Raw genomic sequence first — 25,511 nt, 5'->3', positions numbered from 1 at the left:
AGCTTCCAAGAGCATGTAATCATTAACACCCGGGTGAGAGTATATATTATATATTGGATAAAGTACCCCCTGCGTATACTATAAGGATGTTGCAAGTCACTGAGGAGTTCCTTGAGAACTTGGGAGGAGGAAGACTGAATTCCCTTATAAGGCCATGGTACTCCAAAGTGGGTTGCAATAATCTTTTAAAGTATGACAGAGGGTGATTACATTTATTATTATATCTGGTCGCACTCTCATACTTTCCATAAACTACTTAAAACTCTTCTTGATCTTTCATATGAAAGAGATAGTATGGTTGCAGGCATGAAGACTAAAACAGAATATGTATTGCAAAATTAAAAATAAAATAGCAGTTATTAATATATTGCAAAAACATTCCTAGAATCTGTTTGATGTCAATTAGATTTTTAAACGTGATATTGCTCAGAATGTGTAGACACATAAATGATATCTCTCCTGTAACTGTAATGAACTTGATGCAAAAAATAAACTTGCTGCAATATTTAATTTCTGTTGATCACTGCTCTTTTTAGAAAGAAAACAGAACAAAGAAAAGCAGGTCATATTTTTTTCTTATTTAACCTGCAGCTATAATTATGCTCTGGGATCTGTCTTTCGCCCTGATTTGTAGCAGCAGGCATTATGACATCACAACTCAACTGTAATAGCTTATAACAGTTAACCAGCTGCACCATTTCGTTATTACAGCTGACTAGGGCCGTCACAACTCAACTATAATAAGGAAACAAGACATGGGCTTTTATACAGGGATTGCAGACTCTCATGCATTATTAATGCAATAATTAAGAATGATCTCCACAGGACAACCACAAGAAAGAATTATGCTGACGTTAATGATCAAACTGATGTTTCAGTCGATAACAAGGTCAAATAAGCACATGAACTGTGGATGTCAACAGAGAGTGTCACATAAGATCAAGAACAGTATATCAGTCTTATTTTATGTTATATATAGTCATTTGTCTGGTAAATTATCAATATGTTTTAAAAACTGAAATGTTTTACAACCTAAAGGGGTTTGTGGACAGCGTATTCCTTGAACCTATTGTGCCAAAAACAGGAAAAAAGGACAACGTTTGTGTATTCAAAGGCTGTGCCCGTGCAAAATGGGATCAAGTGAACAGGTTGAAGGAATCACATTGCTGATAATTGATTACATCCCTGAATTAATCTGGTGAACAGCCCCAGAGGATTGTGTTCTTCACTTAAAAGAAACAGGGTCGTATTTTTCGTACACCGATACAGAAACAATATTTTATTTGCTTATCCCCCTTATAAAACAGTAATACATTGCAACATTAGCCTGTACATATAACACACCCTCTCAGTGACTGAATCAGACATGAAAGTCTTGACTTCCAACCAATGAATCTCACTAAGAAACAACACATCACTCAGCAACAATTGCATAGCTTCATATTCATTTTCTGTTGTAGACCTCTGCATTGTCCCTTTTAACATTTAGCTGTCTCTGCAAATAAAACGCCGGGAAATAAGGCGGAATTCATACTGCTGTCCTAGGAGTATTTAAAGGAAAGGTCAATGTTTCAGGGTGTAATAACACTAGCCTTTATAAAAAATGTTTAAACTGCAGACAATGTCAGAAATGTTAGTACTGTTGATCTAACCGTCACATAAAGTATCACCTCACCACTGACATCATCAAAGACATCATGAAATCTCTAAAGAAATCCTATTTTCCCAATTTTTTCTTTACAGCCAGAATACAGTCTTCTTTGATAACTATCCAGTCTGGTGACACTTCAATGTGGAAAGCAGTAAAACAGTCTCCCATATAAATTTATTTTCTTTGAGAATATGCACCGCTTCTAAGCAGCAATGTTTCCTTTATGTATGTTGTCTAAAAAAGGTTATCTAGTTATTAATAGTAACAGTAGTACAAAATTGAAGTTGTTCCATCATAAAAATACAAAAACAGGAAAAAGGTAATCCCTCAAACCAAGTCATTTAAGAAATTAAAATAACTTTTTTTTACAGAGTCCTTGCAAAGTGGACTGAAATTCTGTGTCAAACATGGGTAAATAGAGAACCGTAGTTGATGCGGAAAATTGATGTTCAGAACTGGTGTTTTAATAATGCCATACTTAATACAGTTGGGCCGAAATAATTTTTTCTCCACAGAATTATATAATCCCTCTTTGTGTTAGAATGAAGTGTATTCCATCTCTTTCCCTGGCCATAACAGGAAGGTGTAACTCAATTGCAAGTAGCAGGGTCAAGACTGATTTGCATACGGCTGGGTCTAAGCTGGGGTGGCATGGTGAGCAAAAGAACAATGGATTTAACCCAGATCTATTGACTGGGGGTGAATGCATGATTTGTTCAGCATTCCGTTCATCATTTGTTTGCATAGCATTTTTCGCCCGACTTGGGATTGGTATGCCCAAACGTGGGTCCATTGTTCACTATTCCACTGGATTCAAGCTAGACTGTCTGATGAGGGGTAATAACCTGAAACCAGTCCCAGGATGCTGTTTCCAGACCAGGGAGGACCTGGGGGTCAGTTTGGGTTGGACTGATCCCATGAGGAACAGGGACACAACTGATTTGGATATGGCTAGGTCTAAACTGGGGTGGCATGGTGAGCAAAAGAACAATGGATTTAACCTAGATTGGTTGACTGGGGGCAAATGCATGATTTATTCAGCATTCCGTCTATCATTTGTTTGCGTACCATGCTTTATCCTTAAGCATGGTGGCCGTGCTCCTTTCTTTTGTTTTGCATTGTGCGGCACTCCTCCATGTGCTATGCCCTGATCAGTACAGAATGCCATGCGTTATCCTTAAGCATGGTGACCGCGCACCCTTCTTTTGTTTTGCACGATGTGGCACTCCTGCACACACTATGCCTTCGTCAGCGTGGCACATGATGCAGTATCTTCAAAGCGTGGCGACTATGCACCTTTCTTTTGTTTTGCACAGCGTAGCACTCCTGAACACGCTATGCCTTTCCTGTGGTTAGAGTAACCCCCCTGCTGATGTAGTTGATAACCCTACCCAGTACTCATGACTCTCCATCCAAGAACAGGTTGTATCTGCTGCTATATTAGCTGCAGCTGCCAGGTAGCCAGTCTGCATGACAAGCAGCTGCTTTAGGGGCAGCAGGGCGACCTCCCAATTGCAAGTGGTAAGGGTGTGCAACTTGCCAGAACCAATGAGACAAAGGTCTGCAACAGAGGCTTGGCCCTCCCAACCCAGTCAGCAGCCAGGCTATAAACGGTAGCAGACATTCAGCACTGCCACCGAGCGGAGTGAAGCCGCGACTGCACCGGCAAGAGGACTAGCAGTGACTGCATATCCACAAATATGAACAAAAATTGAAGTAAGGTAGGTGCCTTATTATTTTGCTGCATCTTGCTCACTGGTCATTCAGTTAGTTGCCTTGCTTTCTGAAATTATGGTTTCCTCAAAAATCGAATTGTGCGGGGATTAGTCATAGTCACGCCTTCTCTCACCACTCCCAAAGAGGGGAAAAAAGCAGTGTCAAAATAGTTTGAGGTCTCTGGGGAAATGAATGCATACTCTGCCCTTCAGCCGTCATTGGCTGGTAGAGAATCCGATTTCACAGAGAAGGTACCAGCCAAGGCAGCTAGAGGGGGAAGTGTACATGTTATCTCTCACCAGAAGGCTGCATCAAATGCACGATATTTGAATGTGGGTAAGTCCAATGGGGTTCTAAACACTAACGGTTAATAACTGCATTAGTGCGTGGGGGCGGCTGTTCTTAAACAGCAGGTGTGAGTGGGGATAGCGCATTCCTGCTGCACACCCTGTTCTAGTTCCATATTTGTGGCTAACAGTAGACTTGAATTCCAGTGATGCATTACTGCTTCAGACACCCCAGTGTGTGGTTTTATTTAACCAGCATGTAAGACAGCTTGTACCGTATTCCTGCCACGCACCTGTGTGGTTCTGTGTGTGTGGCTGTTGGCAGAATTGCACTGATGCGTCATAGCCATGGAAACGCCGGTGGGTGTCTCTCCTTCAAAGTGCTGAGTATTAGCAATTATGACTCCAAAACTGCATAAAGCAACCAATCTCTACATTGCACTTCTACAAACCTTATCATCTCACACACACACACACCCACACCCACACACATACACACACACACACTGTCCCTCTCAGCTCTCCTTCACACTGCCACTACCCCTTTCATCTCACAATTACACTGCCAGCTCACATCCATCCCTCACACTGCCTGTCTCCTCTCTAAACTACCTGCTCACACGTGCTACCTTCCTATACATCCTCGCACAGGTCCACCTCTTAAGTCCCCCACAGCTGCGCCTCCCACTACTCACTCTCTTTATATCTCTTTCACACCACTCTCTCGCCCTCTAATGCACTGACCCAGCATTTCTCATATTGGTTCACTTCAGGTCTTTCAGCACTGTTTCTTTACCATACCGTTTCAAAAAAGTTTGGACCCCAAACACACACTGTCCTCTTCTTTTGGTGTCGTCTGCGTACACAAGCGCAGCCTCTTTATGCCTCTATAACCTTTTCTCCTGTTATTCCTTGCTTTTTCACATACTGTTTCTTCTACTCTGTCTGGAGATCATTCACCACTTCATGCACAACTTACCTATCCCTTTCAATCTTCCTTTCCATCTATTCTTTACAGTGGTCACCCCTATCTATTCACCACGCCACATAATTCCACTACACAAATACACTACACACCACACAATTAAACCCCACAAAATTACACAACTAAAAATTTCAGATCGAACCACTTAATTCCACTACAAACAACATTCATCCACTCCACTGCAAACAAAAAAACATAAGTAAAAATATTGTCATTTACAAGCTCTAACTTTCACAAATGCGAGACCAATTGCATTGCAAATGCTTATTGCTCCTTGTAGCTAAAACAGTTTCTGGCTGATGCAAAGCTCCACGAAAGTTGCCCTTCTCTGTTAAAAACAACGTGCGACTACAATTTGCACAGTTGCAATCATTTCACATCTGAACTTCATACTCCTCTAATTAGAAAGTGTAGCTTTCTACTTTAACATGCAAACAATTTAACCCTATATATAACGAGGTAGTCATACTCTTTATCTGGCAAGATTGGATTCCTAGCACCACGAACTGTATAAAGGAGCAAATAAAATGTTTTGTTCCTCGCTACCTAAATCTAAAAAAAGCCATTATGCCAGCATGATCAATGAAAAGAGAAAAGGAACACAGAAGTAGCTACACAAAAATCTATGTGATTCCTTAATTACAGTAAATAGGTAATTACAGTGAATCTGATTAACTTTCCCAAGGCTTTGATTTGCCCCAACTTTTTACTGATCGTTGTGCAAACACCTATGTCGCCAGGGATCGCAGTTCGAGGTTGTGCAGAGTGTATAACAAACAAGCATTTATCTGATGCAATAAAATCAGCCAAAACCCCGATTAAAATAATGCGGGCCAAAACTGATGGAACATAACTGTGGTTAGAGTAAATTGTAAAGAATTACTTGACACCAAAACAACAAAAATCCAATTAGTAGAACCGGCAATGAGAGGAGAATGCGCCCACAACAATGTGGCTGGTTTAGCCCCTAACCCCCATAGTGCAGCGGTAAGGCAGGTGTAATGACATATTACTGAACTCATGTCAGGCCTTTGCCCACTTGAGCTTCTTTTCGACTGAGGGAGAAGTTGTATTTGCGTGTTGCCGGCCAGATACTCTACAGCCCTAAGTGGGACCAACCTTTAGGAGGACATTGATAGTGGTGATCTCAAAAAGATCAATGCAAACTTCCTTCTAAGGTTTAGGTCTCCTTTGGTCAAAAAAGACAGGCCTCAAGGGAGTTCAATGGAGTCAACAAAACAAAACAATAGAAATAAACCTGTGTTGCGTGCTCCATTATTGTCCCATTTCCGGTACAACTATGTGCAGGTGACATTTATGTAAAACCAACGTAATCTTGCATAATTTACAGCATTTCACCATACGTAAAATGCCCAAAATTACACCATTATGTCACATCGCCTAATTTTCCATGTGTTCGGGGACGAATCTTATTGCAGGAGCATGGGAACAACTTGATTGAACAGAACTCCAGCAGCTGTTGGCCATGTGTGATGCAGCACCGTTTTTCTGTGCACAACATGCACCCTCCTGTACATAATTGACGGGTGAACTCATGGCATACTAAAAACCAGCACTAAATGCCAGATTTGTGGTTCACGTAATTTCCCCAAAATGTTGGTCATATTCGCAAAGGGAAAGTATGCATTTTTTTGCACACACCTTGTTAAAACAAATGACTTATTGAAAAAATCATTGTTAAATAATGTACGTAGTTTCTGTCATCTCCAGTTGAACATTTTACTGTGAACCACACATTGTATATGTTATAGCTTAATAAAAATCTGAAAACCGCATAATTCAAAGGTGAGCTATGCACAATTACCGAGCACCATTTAGGTAACTCACACAGTCGGTTCACAAAAGTAATGCAAAGCATATATCAAAAATGTGTACAGTGATTACTTAGTTTGTACTTGGCAATTTCATAAAGCAATAAGTAAATACCTTAACTGTGCAAAGGCACATATTTTGGTATTCATCACACCAAAGAAAATCTAACACCACCAAGTGTGGTATTTAATGGCAGTGATAAATAGCACCTGTTATAAGTTTGCCCTGAAAATGGAGGAAAATATGAAGAGTTTTGTTTATTGCCATAATTACTGAGCATTACCCCCATCCCTGTATCCCCACCCCCCCATAGTGCACTGCAGAAAGACATCAAGGATGGAGATCTCGCTCCCAACTTCTAGATTATATATACAAATAAAAGTTCCTAGGAGTTCAAGTAGGGAAGTGTGATACCAAAATCAAGCACGTGGGAGTGGCCCTTTAAGACCGAGCAATACCAAGAAACGTCTGAAAACTACCCAAAATACAAAGATATTGAGCAACAAATGTTTAAAAGAATTGGATAGCTGTTGACAATATGCTACTGTGAGACTGCAGAGCAGAACGCAATGGGTCCAATATCTATTATCACTTCAGCAAGCCAGTAATTCACCCATGACGTGTGCAAGTGATTATGTAAACAAAGCCTGCAGGGTGACTTCTTCATTAAGAATTCCACCGTTATCACCAAGGAGTAGTGCAATAAATTCGCGTCGAAAGAAAAAAAAAAGTATATTTTCCTGCACTATTCTCTGGCACATCATCTCTCAAGCCACATCCTTCCCCATGGCAACAGACGATGATGTCACTGGCGAGGCTAATTCATCAGCTCTTCATTTGCATGAGACGGATGCACACGTATCACAGACAAAGAACGTCGCTTTTACGATCAAAACGACACGCATACAAAGGAACCTTTAAGCTACCATGTTCCAGAAACGCATTCCGTCGAGCTTGAAGGGCTCACACGGTGCTAAACACGCATTTCTCAGATCTAATGACGGGATTCTGTTACCAGATACCAACTGGGCTGAGAAACACTCTCTCCCCCTTTCTCGAAAGCTTCGGTCGTGTTCTCGCTGGGAAAAAAAATATCTGTCATTATGCCATAGTAGCTGATCAAGCCTGCCCGTGAGAAATACCCTGCGCATGCAACTTGTAATATACATTTACGGTTTATTTCTGCCACGGACTGACTGCTGAAGTGTGAAGGGAATTCATTAAAAATCCCTCGCTGCGAGTCGCACAAGGAGAGGGAGGAAAGCCTAATGAAGAAAGCCGTTAGCCCCAAGTTACATCCATTTTCGGACGGTGCCTTTCCCGCTTCTCACTAGCCAATTATGATCGGCATTATGTTGGAGCTACAAACCTTAAACTGGCCACGCCGGGCAATTCCAGTGTTTAACGATTGTGTTTTATGCATCCTAATGTTAATGGGGCATAAGTAAGGGAAACAGGACAAACACGCGAAACAAAGACGCCACTGCATGAGCTGTAATCATTACCTCAGTCGTAAAACCAGGTTCAACGCAGATGAAACCTCGCAGTTCTGACTCTCGACTGGTTCTGTCTGAAAGAAACAAAAGTAGCATGTTCAGTTTCAAAAGCACTATAGCAAAAAAGCACCCTCAAATGGAATTCCCTGCAATCCCACAAAAACATGTTTTTTGTGACGGTAGTTACCCGCAGTTTTGTTAGGAAATTGGTCAGGGGAGAAGGGTAACACAATTATGCTAGGCATTTTGGCACATTCTTCCTATTGGTGTTCTAAGTGATTTCAAAATTACATATTTTGGTTTGGCAATCATCATTTGAATTAATTCTGTACTCGACTAGTGCCAGGGCACAAGTCCCAAAAAACAGAGGTAGTGGGACCAACTATGTTAGGCAGTATGCAAGTGAAATCATTGTGCGTGACATCCCAGCATGTGACTTCACGAAGTGTGAAATCACACATGGTATCACAAGAAGTGGCATCACAACCCAAGACCTCACAAGACGTGAATTCACAAAAAGGGACATCAGATCTTAAGACCTCGCACTATGTTTAGCAGGAGTATCATGAGCATATTTGGGCGCATTACTATGTTTAACAGATGAGATTTTGTGTTAGAGTTGTGACAAAAAAGGGATGCAGCTGCTGTGAGAAGTTAGCCTGGCATATGATGTCCACTAGTTCTAGTGGGCACCTTGCACCAGTCTAATCGACCCTTATTGATGGTGGTTGTAAACTCAACCTTATAGAAAGCTATCCTAGTGGTAGCAGGGACCAGCAGTCATCAGGCTAAGACTTCAGAGAGCGTATTAAGCAAGTTGTTTTACCAATTATAATCCCTTGAGTACCAAATGAAAGGACACCACACAAGGTATATATCAAATATATATGTATTTATTCTAAACACAACCCCTCTGCACTCTTTATGAGGTCATAGGTAAAAGTACAATACAAGTTACTCAATTAGCATACGATAAGTTGCACAGGATACGTTATGCCCTATGGGCCTCACAAACCATACACTAAAATAGTGGTGTAAGAACCACATGAGAATTAGAAAGCAGGCCTGGGGCCTGTGGAATCGCTGGGGCTACTCTAAACAACCAAATGTTAGGAAGTAGGAAGCCCACGGGAGACGCGTGCAGTGTCTAAACACAGCCACGGGTTACCATTGACTTTCTATGGGAAACAAACAAGTTACAAATTTACAATTTAAGGACACTTCCTGATGGACTACGATGGAACCCTTTTAATCTAGGACACTTCGAGAGTCAAGACCCACGGGAGCACCGGAGTACTCATGTTACCTCTCCCAGGGAAGCCGGGTGCATAGGTGTCTTTTCGTGTCGGGTTTCGTCGTTGTTTTCAATGGAGAGCTGCAAAGGAGTGCTGCAGGCGACCAGAGGAAAAGTGTCCGGGTGGATCCAAGGGTGGATCAAAGATCAGTAGAACCTGAAAGCAGAATGGACAGAGTCTGGGTCACTCGCCAGTGACCAGGGCGGCGACAGAAAGATGCCACCAGATGTCGGGTGATTTCAGGTGAAGATGTGAAGTTTGTCTCTTCAGCCACGAGGACCAGAAGCGCCGACGACAACCAGGAGCTGGATTCTAGCTATCCCACAAAGGATCTAGTTGACTGCGGTGTCGGTATCCGGACTGGACCCAGCAAGCCTTGGCAAACGCAATCCACGCAGGATGTCGAGATTGGCTTCAGTGCAGACCAGCAAGGTCTGAGGAACTTCTCGTTTGCAGGGAAGTTGGAGCAAGACTGGAGCAACCAGGAAAGTAAGTTAGATTCAAAAGGAAGTCTGCGGGGGGCTCACTAGCCAACGGACTAGGAACCATGAAGACGCTCAAGCTGAAATGCAAAAGCGGGGCCCACAAGTCCCTCGTGGAGTGGGGGCCTCTGAGCTTTGGTACTCGGGTCTGGGGCTTCAAGCACCCCAATGCACGACTTCGAGTTACCTTGTGAAGTGAGTGCAGCTTGCAAAATGCAGGATGTCCAGGAGTTCCGGTCCCACGTCTCTCGTGTCTGCCACGGGTCTCAGCTTTGCTGTGAGCGAAGGTCGGGGTCAGAGATGTCTGGAAGTCTGTGTCCTGTGTCGCTGATTCTTCAGGATCCGGCGGGAGCCTCGAAAATGCAGACTGGCAAAGTTGCTGTTGGTGCCTGTTTGAACAGGGTGGTCACTCCTTGACCACAAGGGAGATGTCTTGCATCTTCCAGTCAAAATGGAATGTCGAAGGTTCAGGATATATGTTTCAAAGTTTTGTCCAGGGTAATCTAAAGTCCTAGGGACTGGGTTCCTATAGTTATACTAAGTTTAGGGGCTGGACTACCTTTATGGTCCCTCCTATGGGTGGACCTGGGAAAGGGGTGGTTACACCCCTTTCTCTTTGTCCAGTTTCACGCCAGAGCTGGGGCAGAGTGCCCCTGCAACCGGTTTCAACTGGAAAATGCATGGAGCACCTTGTGTGCCCCAGGCAGTGTCTGGAAAGCATTCACTGAATGCAGCCCTCTCTGCCCCAATACACAAAAGCCTGTCTGGGGTGGTTCCAGCACCTCCTTGGACAGGAAACCTATTGTCCAGGCCTTCTCTGCCAGAGTTTCATCCAGCAACAGGAGGTCAGACTCGTATCTGTGGCAGCAGCTTCCTTTTTGTGATGCTGAGGCTCTGTTTAACTTTATCCGGGTAAACTAGTAACTACATGTCTTCTCCCTCTAGAATGGGTGGAATGCTACCCCGCCACCAGAACTGGCGGTAGGGGGGGGGGGGGGGTAGTATTCCAAAGTGTTTGACACCTTACACAACATGTTTTGATAAAGCCAAACCAAAGTTAGCATTAACTGCGAGGATTATAATGCACTTAAGAGTATATGGTATGGCTGTTTCATAGAACAGCTATAAGGAGATGGTTTTGAAAGCTGCAGAGGGGCTCAGCTCAAGCTAGGGCACTCTCTCACATAAAACCAAGAACTCTGCCTCCAGGATTGTTAAGGCCTGCCATAGGAGTGACTTATAGGTGTATATGTGTCTATATGTATACATAGAAATAGGTATACTATATCTAAGTAAGGGGTGATTACACCACCTTACCCAGGCTGTGTGAACAGACCTGTGGTGTCAGTTTGGAAGGCAAACCAGGGGTGTCACAATACATGCTGCAGCCCCTGGTAGGCCTAGGGTGCACCTATGCCCTGGGTACCTATGGTACATTATACAGGGGCTCACACGCGTGACCCAGTAACAAATCTGGTATGTACCTAAAGTACATGGAGTCCATTTTATAGAGAAAGCAGATAGACTGGGGCCCTGAATAGCAGGGTCCCAGGCCAACTAAGTCGAAAACCAGCAAAACACCAGGAAAAAAAATAGGGATAACCATATAGTCAGATATCAACCTCCCTACAACCGCAACTCAAAATCTGGGTCACAACTTTTTAATTAAAAAAAACACTCTGCCTCAATGGAATTGGGAACAAGGAGAAGTGTGGCAGTAGATCTATTAGACCTAGCATAATTAGGGTGGTCTTCCCCCAAACTTTCTGCTTTTTACCTCCACGTTTTGCTGTATCATTTTTGTTACCCTTAGGACTCAGCACTTTTCCACTGCTAATCAGTGCTAAAGTGCATGTGCTTCTTCCCTAAACATGTGTGTAATGGGTGTATACCTGGTTGACATATTTAAGTTACTGTAAGTCCCTTGTAAAGTGGTATACCATATTCACAGGGTCTGTAAGTTAAATGCTGGCTTACTAAGCAATGACATTTCAGCCCTGCAAGTATAAATGAGATAATAATGGTGTGAAGGGTGGGTAGGGTGTGCCAGTCAAAAAAATATATATATAGTCTGGGACTGTATTGTGCTGAATCTGTAAGAAACTTGCTGAGATCGCAGATGACATTTGGTCAAATGAACACCAACATATGTTTCCTCCCACTAGGATTATTATATAAATCCAACGCACCAGATGCCCAATTGAGTTCTTGTAATCAATGTAATTTTTTCGTCACAGCTTGCACTCAGTAACAGGTTTTGTGCTTTAAGTAATCTTGATGGGCTAGACTAACTGGGGCCTAAGATAGTCCCATTACTTAAACCACAAAATTAACTGCCTCAGCTTGTTACCATTTCTTACCCTGATCTAGATAATGGTGAGACACTTTCGGGTGCTCTTCAGGTTGGGTTCCTGCCAACACTGACCTTACCCTGTATGGGGGCGCAATCAACTATGTACAGGGGGCTCATTACCTGACGATGATATCTTGGAAAATTGCCAGCCTAAAATGCAAACTGTTTAAAATGGTCTGGGGGTTTTCTTTGACAAGGCTGATATTATCATGTTTCAATAGACTTGGGACTTAACGCTTCTGATAGGCATGGTTTTAAAGCCTTTTCTGCCCAGCACAGAAGACTCTCCCTGACAGAGCTTCGTAGGGCCTTACAGTTTGGGTCAGCATTATGCTAGGGCGCCAGGTGAAACATCTAAGCATTAACTATAAGACATCTTGGGGTTGCAACATTTTTGTATTATGTATACAATAGGAAAACTCCAGCAGCCATAAACTTGGAGGTTCTAACCAACCTGAGAGAATACCTACCTGTTCCTAGTAGAAATACCGCTATTATAATTGGGGGCGATTTTAACATATCATTCAAACCTTCAGTTTTCATTAGAGATATAGCTAGCGATGAAGATGGCCATCATGACATTACCCAGCAGCAAGAAGGTTGTATCCTATCCACCTCCAAGGTTGCTTTACAATTGATAGATCTTTCCCTCTCACGTCAGTTGAGAACTTGTAACGGCCATCCCCCTTTGGACCTAAAGAGGGAATCTACATTTAGAAGGGGACTCTATAGAAGCAACATTGACTACTTTCTCTTGGACCTCCGTTTGTGGCCTGCGTGGATTGATATGAGGGTTGGGACAGATATGAAAGCGACCACTTTCCCCTGTTTTTAACTCTTGAGGGCAGCCTTGTTCCAGCAGATTTGGCTAGAGATCTTCCCAACGGTGCCTTGGCTGTTACCAACAATAGGATAAATGTCAGATGGAATATTATTGATTCTAATCCTGACCTTCTAAGCCAAATACTTTTCTGTTTAGAGCCCTTTGGCATCAATGAGTGATCACGGTCTTACTCTCCTGGACATAACAGAGCCCCACAGCGATTGTTTCTCCGCACTCAGGATTATTTGTTTTAAGAAGACTATAGGAAATGGCAACCATATGCATTATAATAATAACTCTTGGTATAATAAAGAGTGTAGAGAGGCTAGAACCTACCTGGTTAAATTTATCAAAAATGGCCAACAACCCTTAATCGAGGAAGCAAGGATCAGGTACAAAGCAACCCTTGAAAATGGCAAGAGAACCTGGGATTTCCTAATTGGGGGGATGCCTTAGAAGCCATTCAAACTAAAAATCAAGCCACGTTCTGGCACATACTTAGCCATGGATGCAAGTCGGATATAATGAGACCCGAGGCTAACATCCTACCAATTAACTGGGTGGCCAATTTTCAATTTCTTTATGGCAAGGGCAAGCTATCCAATACCAAGCAGAAGCTGCTATTTTAGGACCAATCTAGTATGGGTTTAGATTGCCCTAGGCCCCGGAAAGAGTTCCCAAATAATACATTGGTATTTACCCTGGCAGAGATACAAGGCTATCTCTGAATTGAAAGTTGGAAAGACCCCTGAGACAGACAAGATCCCTAAAGATATGTTTAAATCTGCGCCAGAGATCTGGTCAGCATATTTAAATCGTATCTGTAATGCCATTGCAGCAGGAGTACCTATCCCTGATTCCTGGAAGGGAGCAGAAAGAGTCATAAGAAAGGCGTGAGATTGGTTCTGGCAAATTAGCAGCCAATAATCCTGATATGGTCCAGAAGATCTTATGCAAACAAGTCCTGGGCCATGTAAACACTTGGCTGGAGGATACAAATATATTGCCCCCTTTCCAGGCAAGATTTTGTCCAAGAATAAGTACCGCAGAACAAGTCTTTAGGTTCTTGATGTTGAGGTGGAATATCATACCTCAATAGATGGAGCCTATACGTAGCATTTGTGGATCTCAAGGCTGCCTTCGATATGGTTCCCAAAGATAAACTCTTGAGGGACATGGGTATCCCTCCTGCGCTACTAGAAATTATTGTCCGGCTCCACACCAGAAATTATGCCCAAGTAAGATGGGGCCTTAAGGGCAAATTAACAGACCGCATTCCAGTTGACAAGGGTATCAGGCAAAGAATTGTTCCTTTCCCAACACTTTTTATACTTTTTATTAACAGGTGTGTTGATTTTCTAATGGAAAGAGTAAATGAGTACCCGGTTCTATGAGGTGTAAAGATCCCGGCACTGTTATTTACTAATGAGACCCTCCTAGTGTCAAAAAAACCCAAAGGCTTGTAACTACTATTAGAAAGATTCAACCTGTTTTGCACTATCAATGGGCTGGCGTAAATGCTGCGAAAACAAAGCAAGACTCATCTTGCCCTTATAAAGATATCTTTAGAGGATATACAGGTGAGGCATCAGAGTTATGGTTAAAATGCAACCACATTTTCGTTGGGGTAGTTGCTGCCTCTTTTCGTCACTGGAGATTATTTAATATTTCATCTATCATTTCTTGTACATATGTATGTACCATTATAAGGGTTCCTCCTAATCCCCTATCAGTCAATATCATCAGTATGGTGAACAATTTTACAGTTTAAATTTGATTTACAGTTTAAATCTGTACGTTGAAAGTTACAGTTTAAGTACGTTTCTAAACAGGGAGTACTGTTTGTTGGCCGACTGGTGGTCAACCCGGTATGATGGTGTGACCCACATACAACCAAGCAGGAATTCGCTCCTCAACTAGTTTAGGTGGAATGCTCCTTTCGTTTTCCAATCAGTCAGAAAATCAAATATGTATAAGTTACACACAAATGGAGTCAAGAATATATGCCTCGTTAACCATGTACATGCACAGTACTCTCCCAGTGAATTAATAATTCTTGGAAGTCCTAACTTCAATCCAGGCTCCTCATATTCTGCTATGTTTCCTCTTTTCAAATGTGGTTGGGATGCCAGCAAACATGTCTATTAAATTAGCTTTTTTTTAATCTCTGGGTGTGTTTTTCGCAGTTGCATTAAGACCAAACAACATTTCTGCTACCCTACACAAATTTAAAGGCCATAGAGGACTAACCTATTGGTCTCTCCAATATAGAGACTTTACAAAACCAAAACAGTTGGATATCTGTTTTGCACTAGATGATACCCTACATATGATTCTCATTACTCCCAGCTTTCATACAACACTGTAACAAAATCCATCCAGATAGCACTTACTCTAGGTGATGAATATGCGACTCTTCGTTCCTGCGGCAACAAGCCTCCTGAATTATGTTATACTACTAACAGCATGGATTCTTAATTGTTTTATTCAATTCAACAAAGCTTTATTTCGATATGCGATATCATAAAAGCACATTTACAAATACAAAACACATTTCATAAAAACATTAAAAAGGAAAATTTCATATAAAAACCTTTTCGTTACAATAAATAGTTAAAAATATATTAAACTATAACTGCTTTGTGAATATATGAATTCTTTTTTAAATTTTTTTATTTATTTGTTTTATATTACAGCCTGCTACTTGTATTTGTAATACTTTCTCTAGCGTTACCAAACGGCTTCTTTGCTATGCATATGGGGCAAGCTATTCTTCAATACTATTTTAGTAGTCATGTCTTGATTATGTTGGTCAGAATTATAAACTTGTTACACCTAAATATCTACTGATATGCTTGCAAAGCCTTCTACACACATATTAGAGATTGTCAACATAGGCAACTTACAGGACTCGTAGCTCATTAGTGGTTACAGGCTTAAAAATGGAGGAAAGGGGACATTTAAATATCCTATGTTGAGCAAAGAGGCCCATGTTTTTTAATAGCCGACTAATTACATTAAATGTCAGCAGGACATTTACAAAATAGTTTTTTCATTCCAGGCTGTTACCAGTGCTTTATTTGTGCCAGTGGTTTCCGGTGCTTAGCAACAGAACGTATTTCTCAGGGCATGGGTCAACACAGGGTGGCTGTTATTAAGGGGCTGCCTCACTAACAGTATATAAAGGAAAAACCCACGTAGCTGCTTTCACGAAAGGCTCCGCGATGCTTAGTTTCAGACAGTACGTAACCTGAAACTTGTTTTTTTTAGCACTGTGAAAATAAAAGCAGCTGTGCATGTGTGAGCCTAGGCACGAGTTTGCTCACCATGGAGAGGTGTGGCGCCGCGGCCAGGGCGACTGACGCTGGAATCTGGGGACCACGGTTCGATCCCCGGCTCCGGCGGCAGGTCAGCCCAGCACCATGTGACTCTGGGCAATAGCTCGCTTAATCTTCCCGATGGCCCCCAGCGCCTAGAGACCCTTACGGGTGATTGTGCGCTTTACAAATGTGGACTTTTTTTTTTTTTTTTTTTTACCATGGAGGCACAAGGCAGTGTTGTCTCATCACGATGGTGACAAAACTGGAGCTGGTGAAGGAGTGGCCCTCGGGGTGCCAGGGTTCTGGGCCTTTCTCAGGCTCTTGCTCTGCTATATTCTCCGGGGCCCTTAGGCCCTAGTCAGTCCCTGGCTGCTCAATCACTGGTCCTTTCTTTGGGCCCACCATGAACGCTATGATGGTTACTGGCCCATGGGGTGGGGCAGCGGTTCCCACCTGACCCTCCAGGGATGCTTACACTTTCGGTTCAGAATGTGACCTTCACTTTGAGGCACAGAGAACTGGGAGGTGCAAGGCCAAAAGGCCATGCTTAGGAACCGGATCCACATTCCAGGAACCTGTCAGTCCTCTCCCTGAAGAGGCCAAACCTCTAGCAGGGGATAGAGGTGGAGGCACTGCAGCCGACGCCCCAGGCCCACAGGGGGGCGCTATGTACCCCTGATGCTGAGCGAGGCACTACAGGGTGGAGGACCTGGAGACTGTGGGGGCTTCTTGTGAGTTGAGGGAATGAACCATTACGCTGACTGGGGCCTGGGGCGAGCGAAGCGAACTTTCTTGAGACCACCAAGAGACAATCGAGAGCTTTGTTTATAATGAGGATTAGTTATGTGGGGGTGAGCAGGGTTGTCAGTTAGGGGATGGGGCAGTGGGGGTCACCTAGCTGGTAATGTGCACTACCAGAGCAGCAAAATTGCTAATGGAGAAATACTTATTTAAAACGGTAGGAGAAAGTATTTGTAATGAAAGGTTGTTTTGCTTCAGAAATGTTTCATGCAAACACTTAGATGTAAACTTTCCCTGCCAAAAACTTCAACGTACACCAAAGAGAAACATTTTGCAAAGTGCAAAAGTTGTCCAATTTCTGGCAGCGGATACATTGTTTGTCAAATGTCAAACATAAATAAAGGCAGACCTCGAAAAGCTGCTCGCTCTGGACAATGTAACAATGATTTAACCAGTGCTGAAATAGAAAAAAACGTTACTACTGGAAGCAATACATTGTGGTGGTCAAGGTGTGGCAATGAAAACGGGGTAGACTGACAAACAGCAGCCTGCCTGATCGGTCAATTCATAATTTTTTTTAAACTCTTCTACCACAAAGGAATAGGCAACAAGGGGAAATGTGACAGTGAATGTGGGCACTGTTAATTCTCTCACCGCGGCCCCCTTGCACGGATGGCCACAGGTCTTTCAGCTTCTATTGGTCAAGGTGCTCCTGAGAGGAACTGACGCCTATAGGTCTCGCGTATGTGGGATCTATTAGCTTTGTCAATGTTTTTTTAGTGGTGTGTTGTGTTGTGGTCTAGTATGTAATGGCCTGTCATTCCAAAGTATTGTATTGCCTGTCATTCTATAGTATAGTATGTGATCAGTGTGCCTGTACGAGTGCAGGGTGACTTGTGTGCCTGTATTGGTGCAGGATGAGTGGTGTGCCTATATAAGTTCAGGGTGACTGGTGGGCCTGTATTATTGCAGGGTGAGCGGTGTGCCTGTATGAGTGCAGGGTGACTGGCGCTCCTGTATGAGTCCAGGGCAATGCTTAATTTATTCCGGTGGTTTCCGGTGCTTAGCACCAGCACTTATTTCTCAGGGCCTGGGCCTGGTCTACACAGGGCGGCTGCTATTAAGGGGCTGCCTCACTAACAGTAAAAAAGAAAAACCCACAGAATTACTTTCATGAAGGCTCCGTGGTGCTTAGTTTCTGGCAGTACATAACCTGAAACTTTGTTTTTTTAGCACTGTGAAAGTGGATGCAGCTGTGCATGTGGGAGAAGTGTGGCTCAGGGGTTAGAGGCAGCAGACCCGGAAGCTGAGATCGGTCCTGGACCAGGGTTCAATTCCCCGCCTCGGCGGGGTCTTGGGCTAAAAAATTCCACGGACTCGATAATTCTCGCCCCGGTGCCTCCTCGACTCACGGGTTCACACTCTGCGACTCTGGGCAATAGCTTGCTTAATCTCCACAACGGCCCCTCGCGGCGGGATGCCTGACTTTCACCTTGTGGATACCCTGCTATCTCACAGGGGAATACCAGGAAGGGTTCCCTAAGCAAGTGCCGGGAAACCCACTGCAGGTAGCTGTGCGCTATATAAGCTCAACTACATTTACATTTACATGTGTGAGCCTGGACGAAACTTGGAAGCACAAGGCAGAGTTGTGTCACCAGGTGGTGATAAAGATGGAGCTGGTGGAGGAGTGGCCCTCGGGGACCCTCGATTCTGGGCCCTTCTCAGGCCCCTCCTTTGTTACCATCCCTGGGGCCCCTAGGCCCTCCGTAGGCCCTAGCTGCCCCCACTGCTTCTTTCTCTGGGGCTGGCATGGCCGCTATGATGGGAAATCGCCCGGGGGTAGGGCGGCAGTTCCCGCCTGACCCTCCAGGGTAGCTTTCACTTTCGGTTCTGGGCATGACGTCCACTTCGAGGCATGGCGCGGTGGAAGGCCATGATGAAGAGCCCCGGCCCAACACCCGGGACCGACCAGCTCTCTCCTTGAAGAGGTTAAAGCTCTACCAGGGGCTGGAGGTGAAGGCACTGCACCTGATGCCCTTAGGGGGCGCTATATTACCCTAGTGCTGAGCGAGGCACTACAGGGGTGGCGGCGGGGACTGATAGTAAGTTGAGGGGGTGAACCACTGCACTGCCTGGGGGCCTGGGATGAGGAAGGTGAACATTCGTATGTGGTCTTTGTCAGTGGGTTTTTTTTTTTTTAGTAGTGTGATGTGTTGCGGTGTGGTATGCACTGGCCTATCATTTTATAGTGTTACATGGTATGGCCTGTCATTCTATAGTATGTGAGCAGTGTGCCTGTATGAGTGCAGGGTGACAGGTGTGCCTGTATGAGTGCAGGGTGACTGCTGTTCCTGTATGAGTGCAGGGTGACTGATGCGTTTATATGAGTGCAGGGTGATCCAGGGGCGTAAGTAACACAGGACCCCACAGCCTCTGTGTTGCGGAGGGGCCCCCTCACTCCATCATGAATTAAATTGTGCACACGGCACGCCCGGCCTCTTAATACGATAAGTGGTGCATACTGCACGCACGCCTGGGCCCCGGTCGGGCCTCAGAGGCTCTTCATTATGGTGACACGCCATCACCCGGCCCGGCCCGCACCGGGCCTCAGAGGCTTGCGGCTCTTCATTGAATCAAATAGTGCGCAGTGCGCGCACACACGGGCCCCTGAGCCTCTTCATTCATTAAATCATCAGTAGTTAGCAGGGATGGCAAATTCGAGGCAGCGTCGGGTCCTCGGCACTAATCCTGCAGAAGACAGATCTCTCCTGGTCATAAAGAAAGGGAAGCAAAATTCGCAATATTACATCCATTCCGGACCTAGAAGAGCTATGTAGCCGGTGTTTGCAGCACTTTGATTACAGCTGCTTACGTTTTATTTAGTTCTTAATACAATTGGGCAGTCATTTTCTAAGCATTAACAAATGTGTCAAGATAAAGTGATTTGCGGATCCCACTGTGATAAGTCGGAAAGCCGGGATTGGAATTCCCTGCTGGTTGCTTCTGTAGTCAGTAATATTAACATAGACCACGTTTCCTCCCGTGAAAAAGATATTTGACATTCAAGTCACCTGGCAACTGGTTTGGATCAGAGGCTTACTGGGAGTGGACCTGTAAACACATTCAGGATTTTTGTCTGAGAAAAAGACAGGGCGAGGAAAACTGGAGTGCGCCCCTCCCCCCTAAAAAAGGAAGCAGTCAAATCCCTAGACATTATTTTTTACTAAATTCAGTGGCAAACATAATCAACCAAAAACTGCACTCAGTGTATTTTATGTATTGTCTACATTCAATGTATGGCTGTCGAGCGCACTGAAGCATGAAGGGTCTGTGCCCAAGGACGTCACGAGGGCTTCTGCAGTTTAGAGTGGGGGTGCTGGCCAGTTATGTCATGTCACCTCACTAAAGGCAAAGGGGATATGTGACAGTGTGCGTTTGAAATGACAACAGATGCTGCCAGAACAAAACATTTGAATGACCCTTGTATTGTTCATTCCCACTATAAACTGTTACAAGATGTATTAATGGGGGCGCTTCCTGCTCCAGCGCCATGGATCTGTGTCCTGATGTCGTGCCTCCCTACCCCTCACTGACATTTCCCTTCAGCCTCTCGTGCCCTGATGCCAGAATCTCTGCCCCGTCCACCTCTTGCCTTGGCCGTTTTGGCACGCATGGGTACCTAAGAGCAGGTGACGTGGGTCATATCAGTAAAGGGATAAGTGAGCCTGCACCATTTTACTCAGCACTTGAAGTAGTAGCTTCCTGAGCGAAGAGTTACTGCGCAGGTACCCGCTGCTCGGCCTAGTATGTCAAGAAACTGAGTTGCTGGTACTTAGAACAAGCATTGTCAAAGCCAGTAGGTCTAGTGTTAAATGCCAGCCTTTTAGCTTTGTCAGTGATTGTTTTGTTTTGACATGTTTTAAGCACCTTTATTGTTGGGAAATCAGCCTGGCCCTCCTCAGTCTGAAAAAAACATTGGCTAAAAGCAGAAATAGCTTTTGTTTTCAAAATGCACACATTGCCAAAGTAGTCCCGGTCACCGAAGCGCACTACATTATGTGTGGATGTTATTTTTTTGAATGGGAAGAATGTGGTCACCTGAGGTAAAACAGCCAGTGGATGAAGTAGGCTGACCCATTACCCCAAGCTGCATGCTATAGCGGGCGTATACAAATGTTACTGACTCAACAACATACCAATGGATAGAGAGGGCCTGCTGAAGGCCCTATAAGTAATTCTATCACACATATTATTCCTAGATTCTGTAAGATCAAAAGGTCTTGGCTGGAACCAGACATAATTTTGTTTATATGAAGTACAGGCAGATGTTGTCAGCTGTATCCATGGCCCTGGATCCATAACATTGTTCATTGCTCCTTTGTTATGATGCTTTCGCGCACGGTCGGTCAGAGGTAAGGGGTAGAAACTGGGTGGGAGGGCTGATAATGAGGAATCGGGGCATGGGAGAGAGTTCAGAATCATGGTTAAGTGTTGGGAGAGACTGAAGCAGTCCAGGAACAGCCTCCTCCCATCTGGACACTCTCTACAGATGGATCAGTTGCGCCACCTGCCTCTAATCCATGCTTTTACCAGTCTGCCCACAGCAGAAAGGCTGTTGGGTGCAATAGAAATAACTCGATTGCAATAGAAAGTGGGTGATCCGTACTCCTTCGAGAGAGAGAGTTACCCCACCCCTCTCTCTTTCTCTCTCTCTCTTTCTATTTTTGGGGAGCAGTTGACTTTGGAACTCGGGAGCCAAGTTCTAGTCTCGGCGTGACTACAAAATGAATGTGACCTTGTGTAATGTAACTGGTGCTCATGTAAAGCGCAACCATCCTTAGGGAGAGTTCACACTATGTAAAACTGCAGCAATAATTTAAATAAATAGGATGGAACATCATCAAACTAGTGCTGGAAGGGAAAGGTGCATCGCATCACTGGACGTCATCACATCTTAACACAATTACACAACATTTGAGAAAGTATAGCAAAATATAGCAAGTATAGCATCGAATTCTACATTTGAATCCTCACAAGAGGTTGAAAAGTGCTAAGTGGCAGTACAATGCAGCGTTCTTTCCTTGCTGTGCTGTGATCTGTTATTTCACTTGCTGCGTGTGTTGTATGCTGTTTCAGTGTCAGTGATGGGGCCAGAGCAGCCTTCAACGTCTGCTGCTGTTGCTTATGCCTAATACCTCAGAAGTGACTTTTTCTGGGGTAAGCTAATCAGTGGTAACAAAGGCCCCAGCAGCCCCTGCAGTGCTGGGAGGGGCAGCAGTGTGGAGGGTCCCCGAACTCTAGGGGGACCCCTCGAGGCAGTAGCCTGGCCTGAGAGCTCCTGAGTAAGTCTAGAAGGGGGGCCCCTCCATGCACTTTGCAGGGGGCCCCCTCAGGTTTCATTACACCACTGGGGTGAGCGGGGTGCCTGTATGAGTGCAGGGTGAGTGGTGTGCCTGTATGAGTGCAGGGAAAGTGGTGTGCCTGCATGACTGCAGGCTGAGTATTGAACCTGCATGAGCGCAGGATGAGCACTGTGCCTGTATGAGTGCAGGGTGAGCTGTATCAGTGCAGGGTAAGCACTCTGTCTGCACAGTGAGTGATGTGACTGTATAACTGCAGGCTGAGTGGTGTTCCAGTGTGGCTGCAGGTTGATTGGTGTGCCTGTATGAGTGCAAGTGAATGGTGTGCTTGTATGTGTGCAGGGTGAGCACTGTGCCTATATCAGTGCAGGGTGAGGACTGTTCCTGTATGAATGCAGGGAGACTGGTGTGCCAGTATGACTGCAGGGTGAGTGGTGTGCCTGTAAAACTGCCGGCTGAGTGGTGTTCCTGTGTGGCTGCAGGCTGAGTGGCGTGCCTGTATGCAGGGTGAATGGTGTGCCTATATGCGTGCAAGGTGAGCACTGTGCCTGTTTGGATGCAGGATGAGCACTGTGCTTGTATGAGTGCAGGGTGAGCTGTATGAGTGCAGGGTGAGCACTGTGCTTGTATGAGTGCCATGTGAGAACTGTGCATGTTTGAGTGCACAGGGACTGGTGTGCCTGTATGAGTGCAGAATGAGTGATGTGCCTGTATGAGTGCAGGGTGAGCAGTGTGCCTGTATGAGTGTACGGTGAGCACTATGCCTGTATTAGTGCAGGGCGAGCTGTATGAGTTGAAGGTGTGCACTCTGTCTGTAGAGTGCAGGGTGAGCACTGTGACTGTATGAGTGCAGGGTGAGCACTGTGCCTGTATGAGTGCAGGGTGAGCTGTATGAGTGCAAGCTAAGCACGCTATCTGTAGAGTGCAGGGGGAGCACCATGTCTTTATGAGTGCAGGGTGAGCAGTGTGCCTGTATGACTGCAGGGTGAGTGGAGTGCCTGTTTGAGTGCAGGGTTAGCACTGTGCCTGTATGAGTGCAGGGCGAGACTGTGCCTGTGTGAGTGCAGGGAGACTAGTGTACCTGTATGAGTGCAGGGGGACATGTGTGCCTTTATGAGTGCTGGGTGAGCACTGTGCCTGAATGAGTGCCGGGTGAGGGGTCCAAACCGAACTCTTCACAGGTCGACATTTCTGGATGTAATTTTCGGATACTACAGCATTACATACTGTGCATATACAAAGAGTTTGCATGAGCCTATATTATATGCGCATTATGGAGACCTAATATATGCATGTAATCAGAGGTTTTAGATGTCCATATCGGGAATACTACAGGACTAAATGATGTGTATAAATCAGTTACAGGTCGTGCATATGCCAGAGAGGTGCATATTGTGCAAATCTAGCAGAGTCCAATTTATTCTTCATGAGATAGATGCCTTCATAGTGGGCTTGTACCTCTGAGCTCTATAATGTCATATGTCCTTTTGCAACAAAATGTACATAAATCAGTGTCAAAATCCCCAAATTTTTGGAGCAAAAGAACTGAGAAGTGTGTAAGTTGTGGTACTGTATTTTACTAATAGGCTGGTCTGGTGCAGTTTAAGGTGTTATTTCAAAATCAAGCCTTGGGAGACACAAGATATAATAGAAGAAGATAGTCATGTCAGCATTATTTTATAGTCAGGCCTTTCACGGTCAGAAAAAGTTCATTATCTTTGGTTCCAAAAGTTATGACATCCAGTCTCTTGCAGTTTTGCCTCCATTTTATTAAGATATCCTTCCCAAGGAGCTAAAAAACCATCACGTGTTTCAAGTCAACCATCATATTACCAAGATAGGAATTCAGATAGGGTATTACATCAGGCTTTCAGCAGTGCCAGTTGAGGATGTGGGTGGAGCCAAAAGAATAAATGGGTGGAGCCAGTGACACCAGGATTGTACATTCCTCATGTATGTTGCCTCCCCCTGGACTTACTGGAACATTCAGGACCAGATTTACTAAGGGCCTGCATCTCCATTATGCCACACAAGGGTAGACATACCCTAAAGTGAGATTTACTATGCCATGCACAGCCACCGTGCGTGGCTTTGTGTGACATATTGAATCGGGAGTAACGCAAGGGAGCATAAGTCGCTGCCTTGAGATACTCTGTCCTCGGAATGCGTTCCATGTGTGAGGCATGGGTGTTCTCAAGCATCCACCCATGGTTTTTGGTGCATTCCCAGATTTACTTACACTAGTAAACCTGGGAATGTGTCACAATGCTATGCCTTCCCAAGTGAGGCGCAACAAGTGGAATTATGTTTATTTCTCTTTGTTTTTCCTCATCCTACATTTGCTGCATTCTGCAGTACACATATGCAGAGGAATAAACCTCAGAGGATTGTTTTTGTGCAGGAAGGTGTTTCTTGCTGCAAAAAACACACTCCTGGCTATAACTCAGGTGCCCTTCCCCATGGTGTAAGGATGCTGTGTTTGCGCAAGGCTGCACTCAGTGTGCCAGCACAAGGAGAGAGGAGGAATGTACCATATATTAGTAGATATGGTGCATTCCTACTCTCTTCCTGTCATCACGCAGTGCAGCAAGTTGTCTTGCTGCACTGCGTTGCATGCCTCGTTGGTAAATATAAACCTCAATGATCAGAGTTATGTAGACATTCTCTAAAAGTGAGGTTCATCACCTCGACTCGTAACTGGAATGAAACCAAGCCCGGACTGGCCATAGCGGGCACCGGGCAACCCCCGGTGCGCCGCACAGGTGTGGGCCGGTTTTGGGCCCCTGGGGGCCGTTTTTGTTACAGGGCCGTTTTTGCAGAATAGCTGCAAAATCGGCCCTGTACCAAAATCGGCCGAAAAGCGGCCCCGGCAAAGAGCTCGGCGGCACCTACAACTGCCCCGAGTGGGGAGGAGGGGCAGGCCGAGCACTTTGATTGGCTGCCCCGGGACACCAAAGTTGGCCACCTACGAGGGCGGCCACCCTTAGTGCCATAGGATGGCACAGACCTTGAGCGGTCTAGTGGTTGGGGGGATCAGTGGTCCCCCCCCTGATGTCACTTCCTGTCTCTTGGGGGGAGGGGTGACTATTTAGCCCAGGGGGCGAGGGCCAAGCGTTCTCTTTGTTCATTGGCCGCTGCTGCTCGCGCTGACCCTCGCCCCCGGCCT

General features: G+C 44.9%; 1 protein-coding gene across 1 annotated transcript in view; it reads right to left on the bottom strand.

The window, feature by feature from the left end:
- Positions 1 to 25,511, bottom strand: part of STK39 (serine/threonine kinase 39) — a 1,578,058-nt gene that overhangs the window by 450,301 nt on the left and 1,102,246 nt on the right. Inside the window, exon 13 of the mRNA XM_078681624.1 lies at positions 7,978 to 8,042. Coding sequence (XP_078537750.1) covers positions 7,978 to 8,042 — 65 coding nt within the window. The remainder of the gene's footprint in view (positions 1 to 7,977; positions 8,043 to 25,511) is intronic.

This window comes from Lissotriton helveticus, chromosome 3_1 (genome assembly GCF_964261635.1).
Source record: "Lissotriton helveticus chromosome 3_1, aLisHel1.1, whole genome shotgun sequence".
NCBI lineage: Eukaryota > Metazoa > Chordata > Amphibia > Caudata > Salamandridae > Lissotriton > Lissotriton helveticus.
The sequence above is the reverse complement of the archived record's forward strand: the minus strand, read 5'-3'. Positions and strand labels throughout refer to the sequence as shown.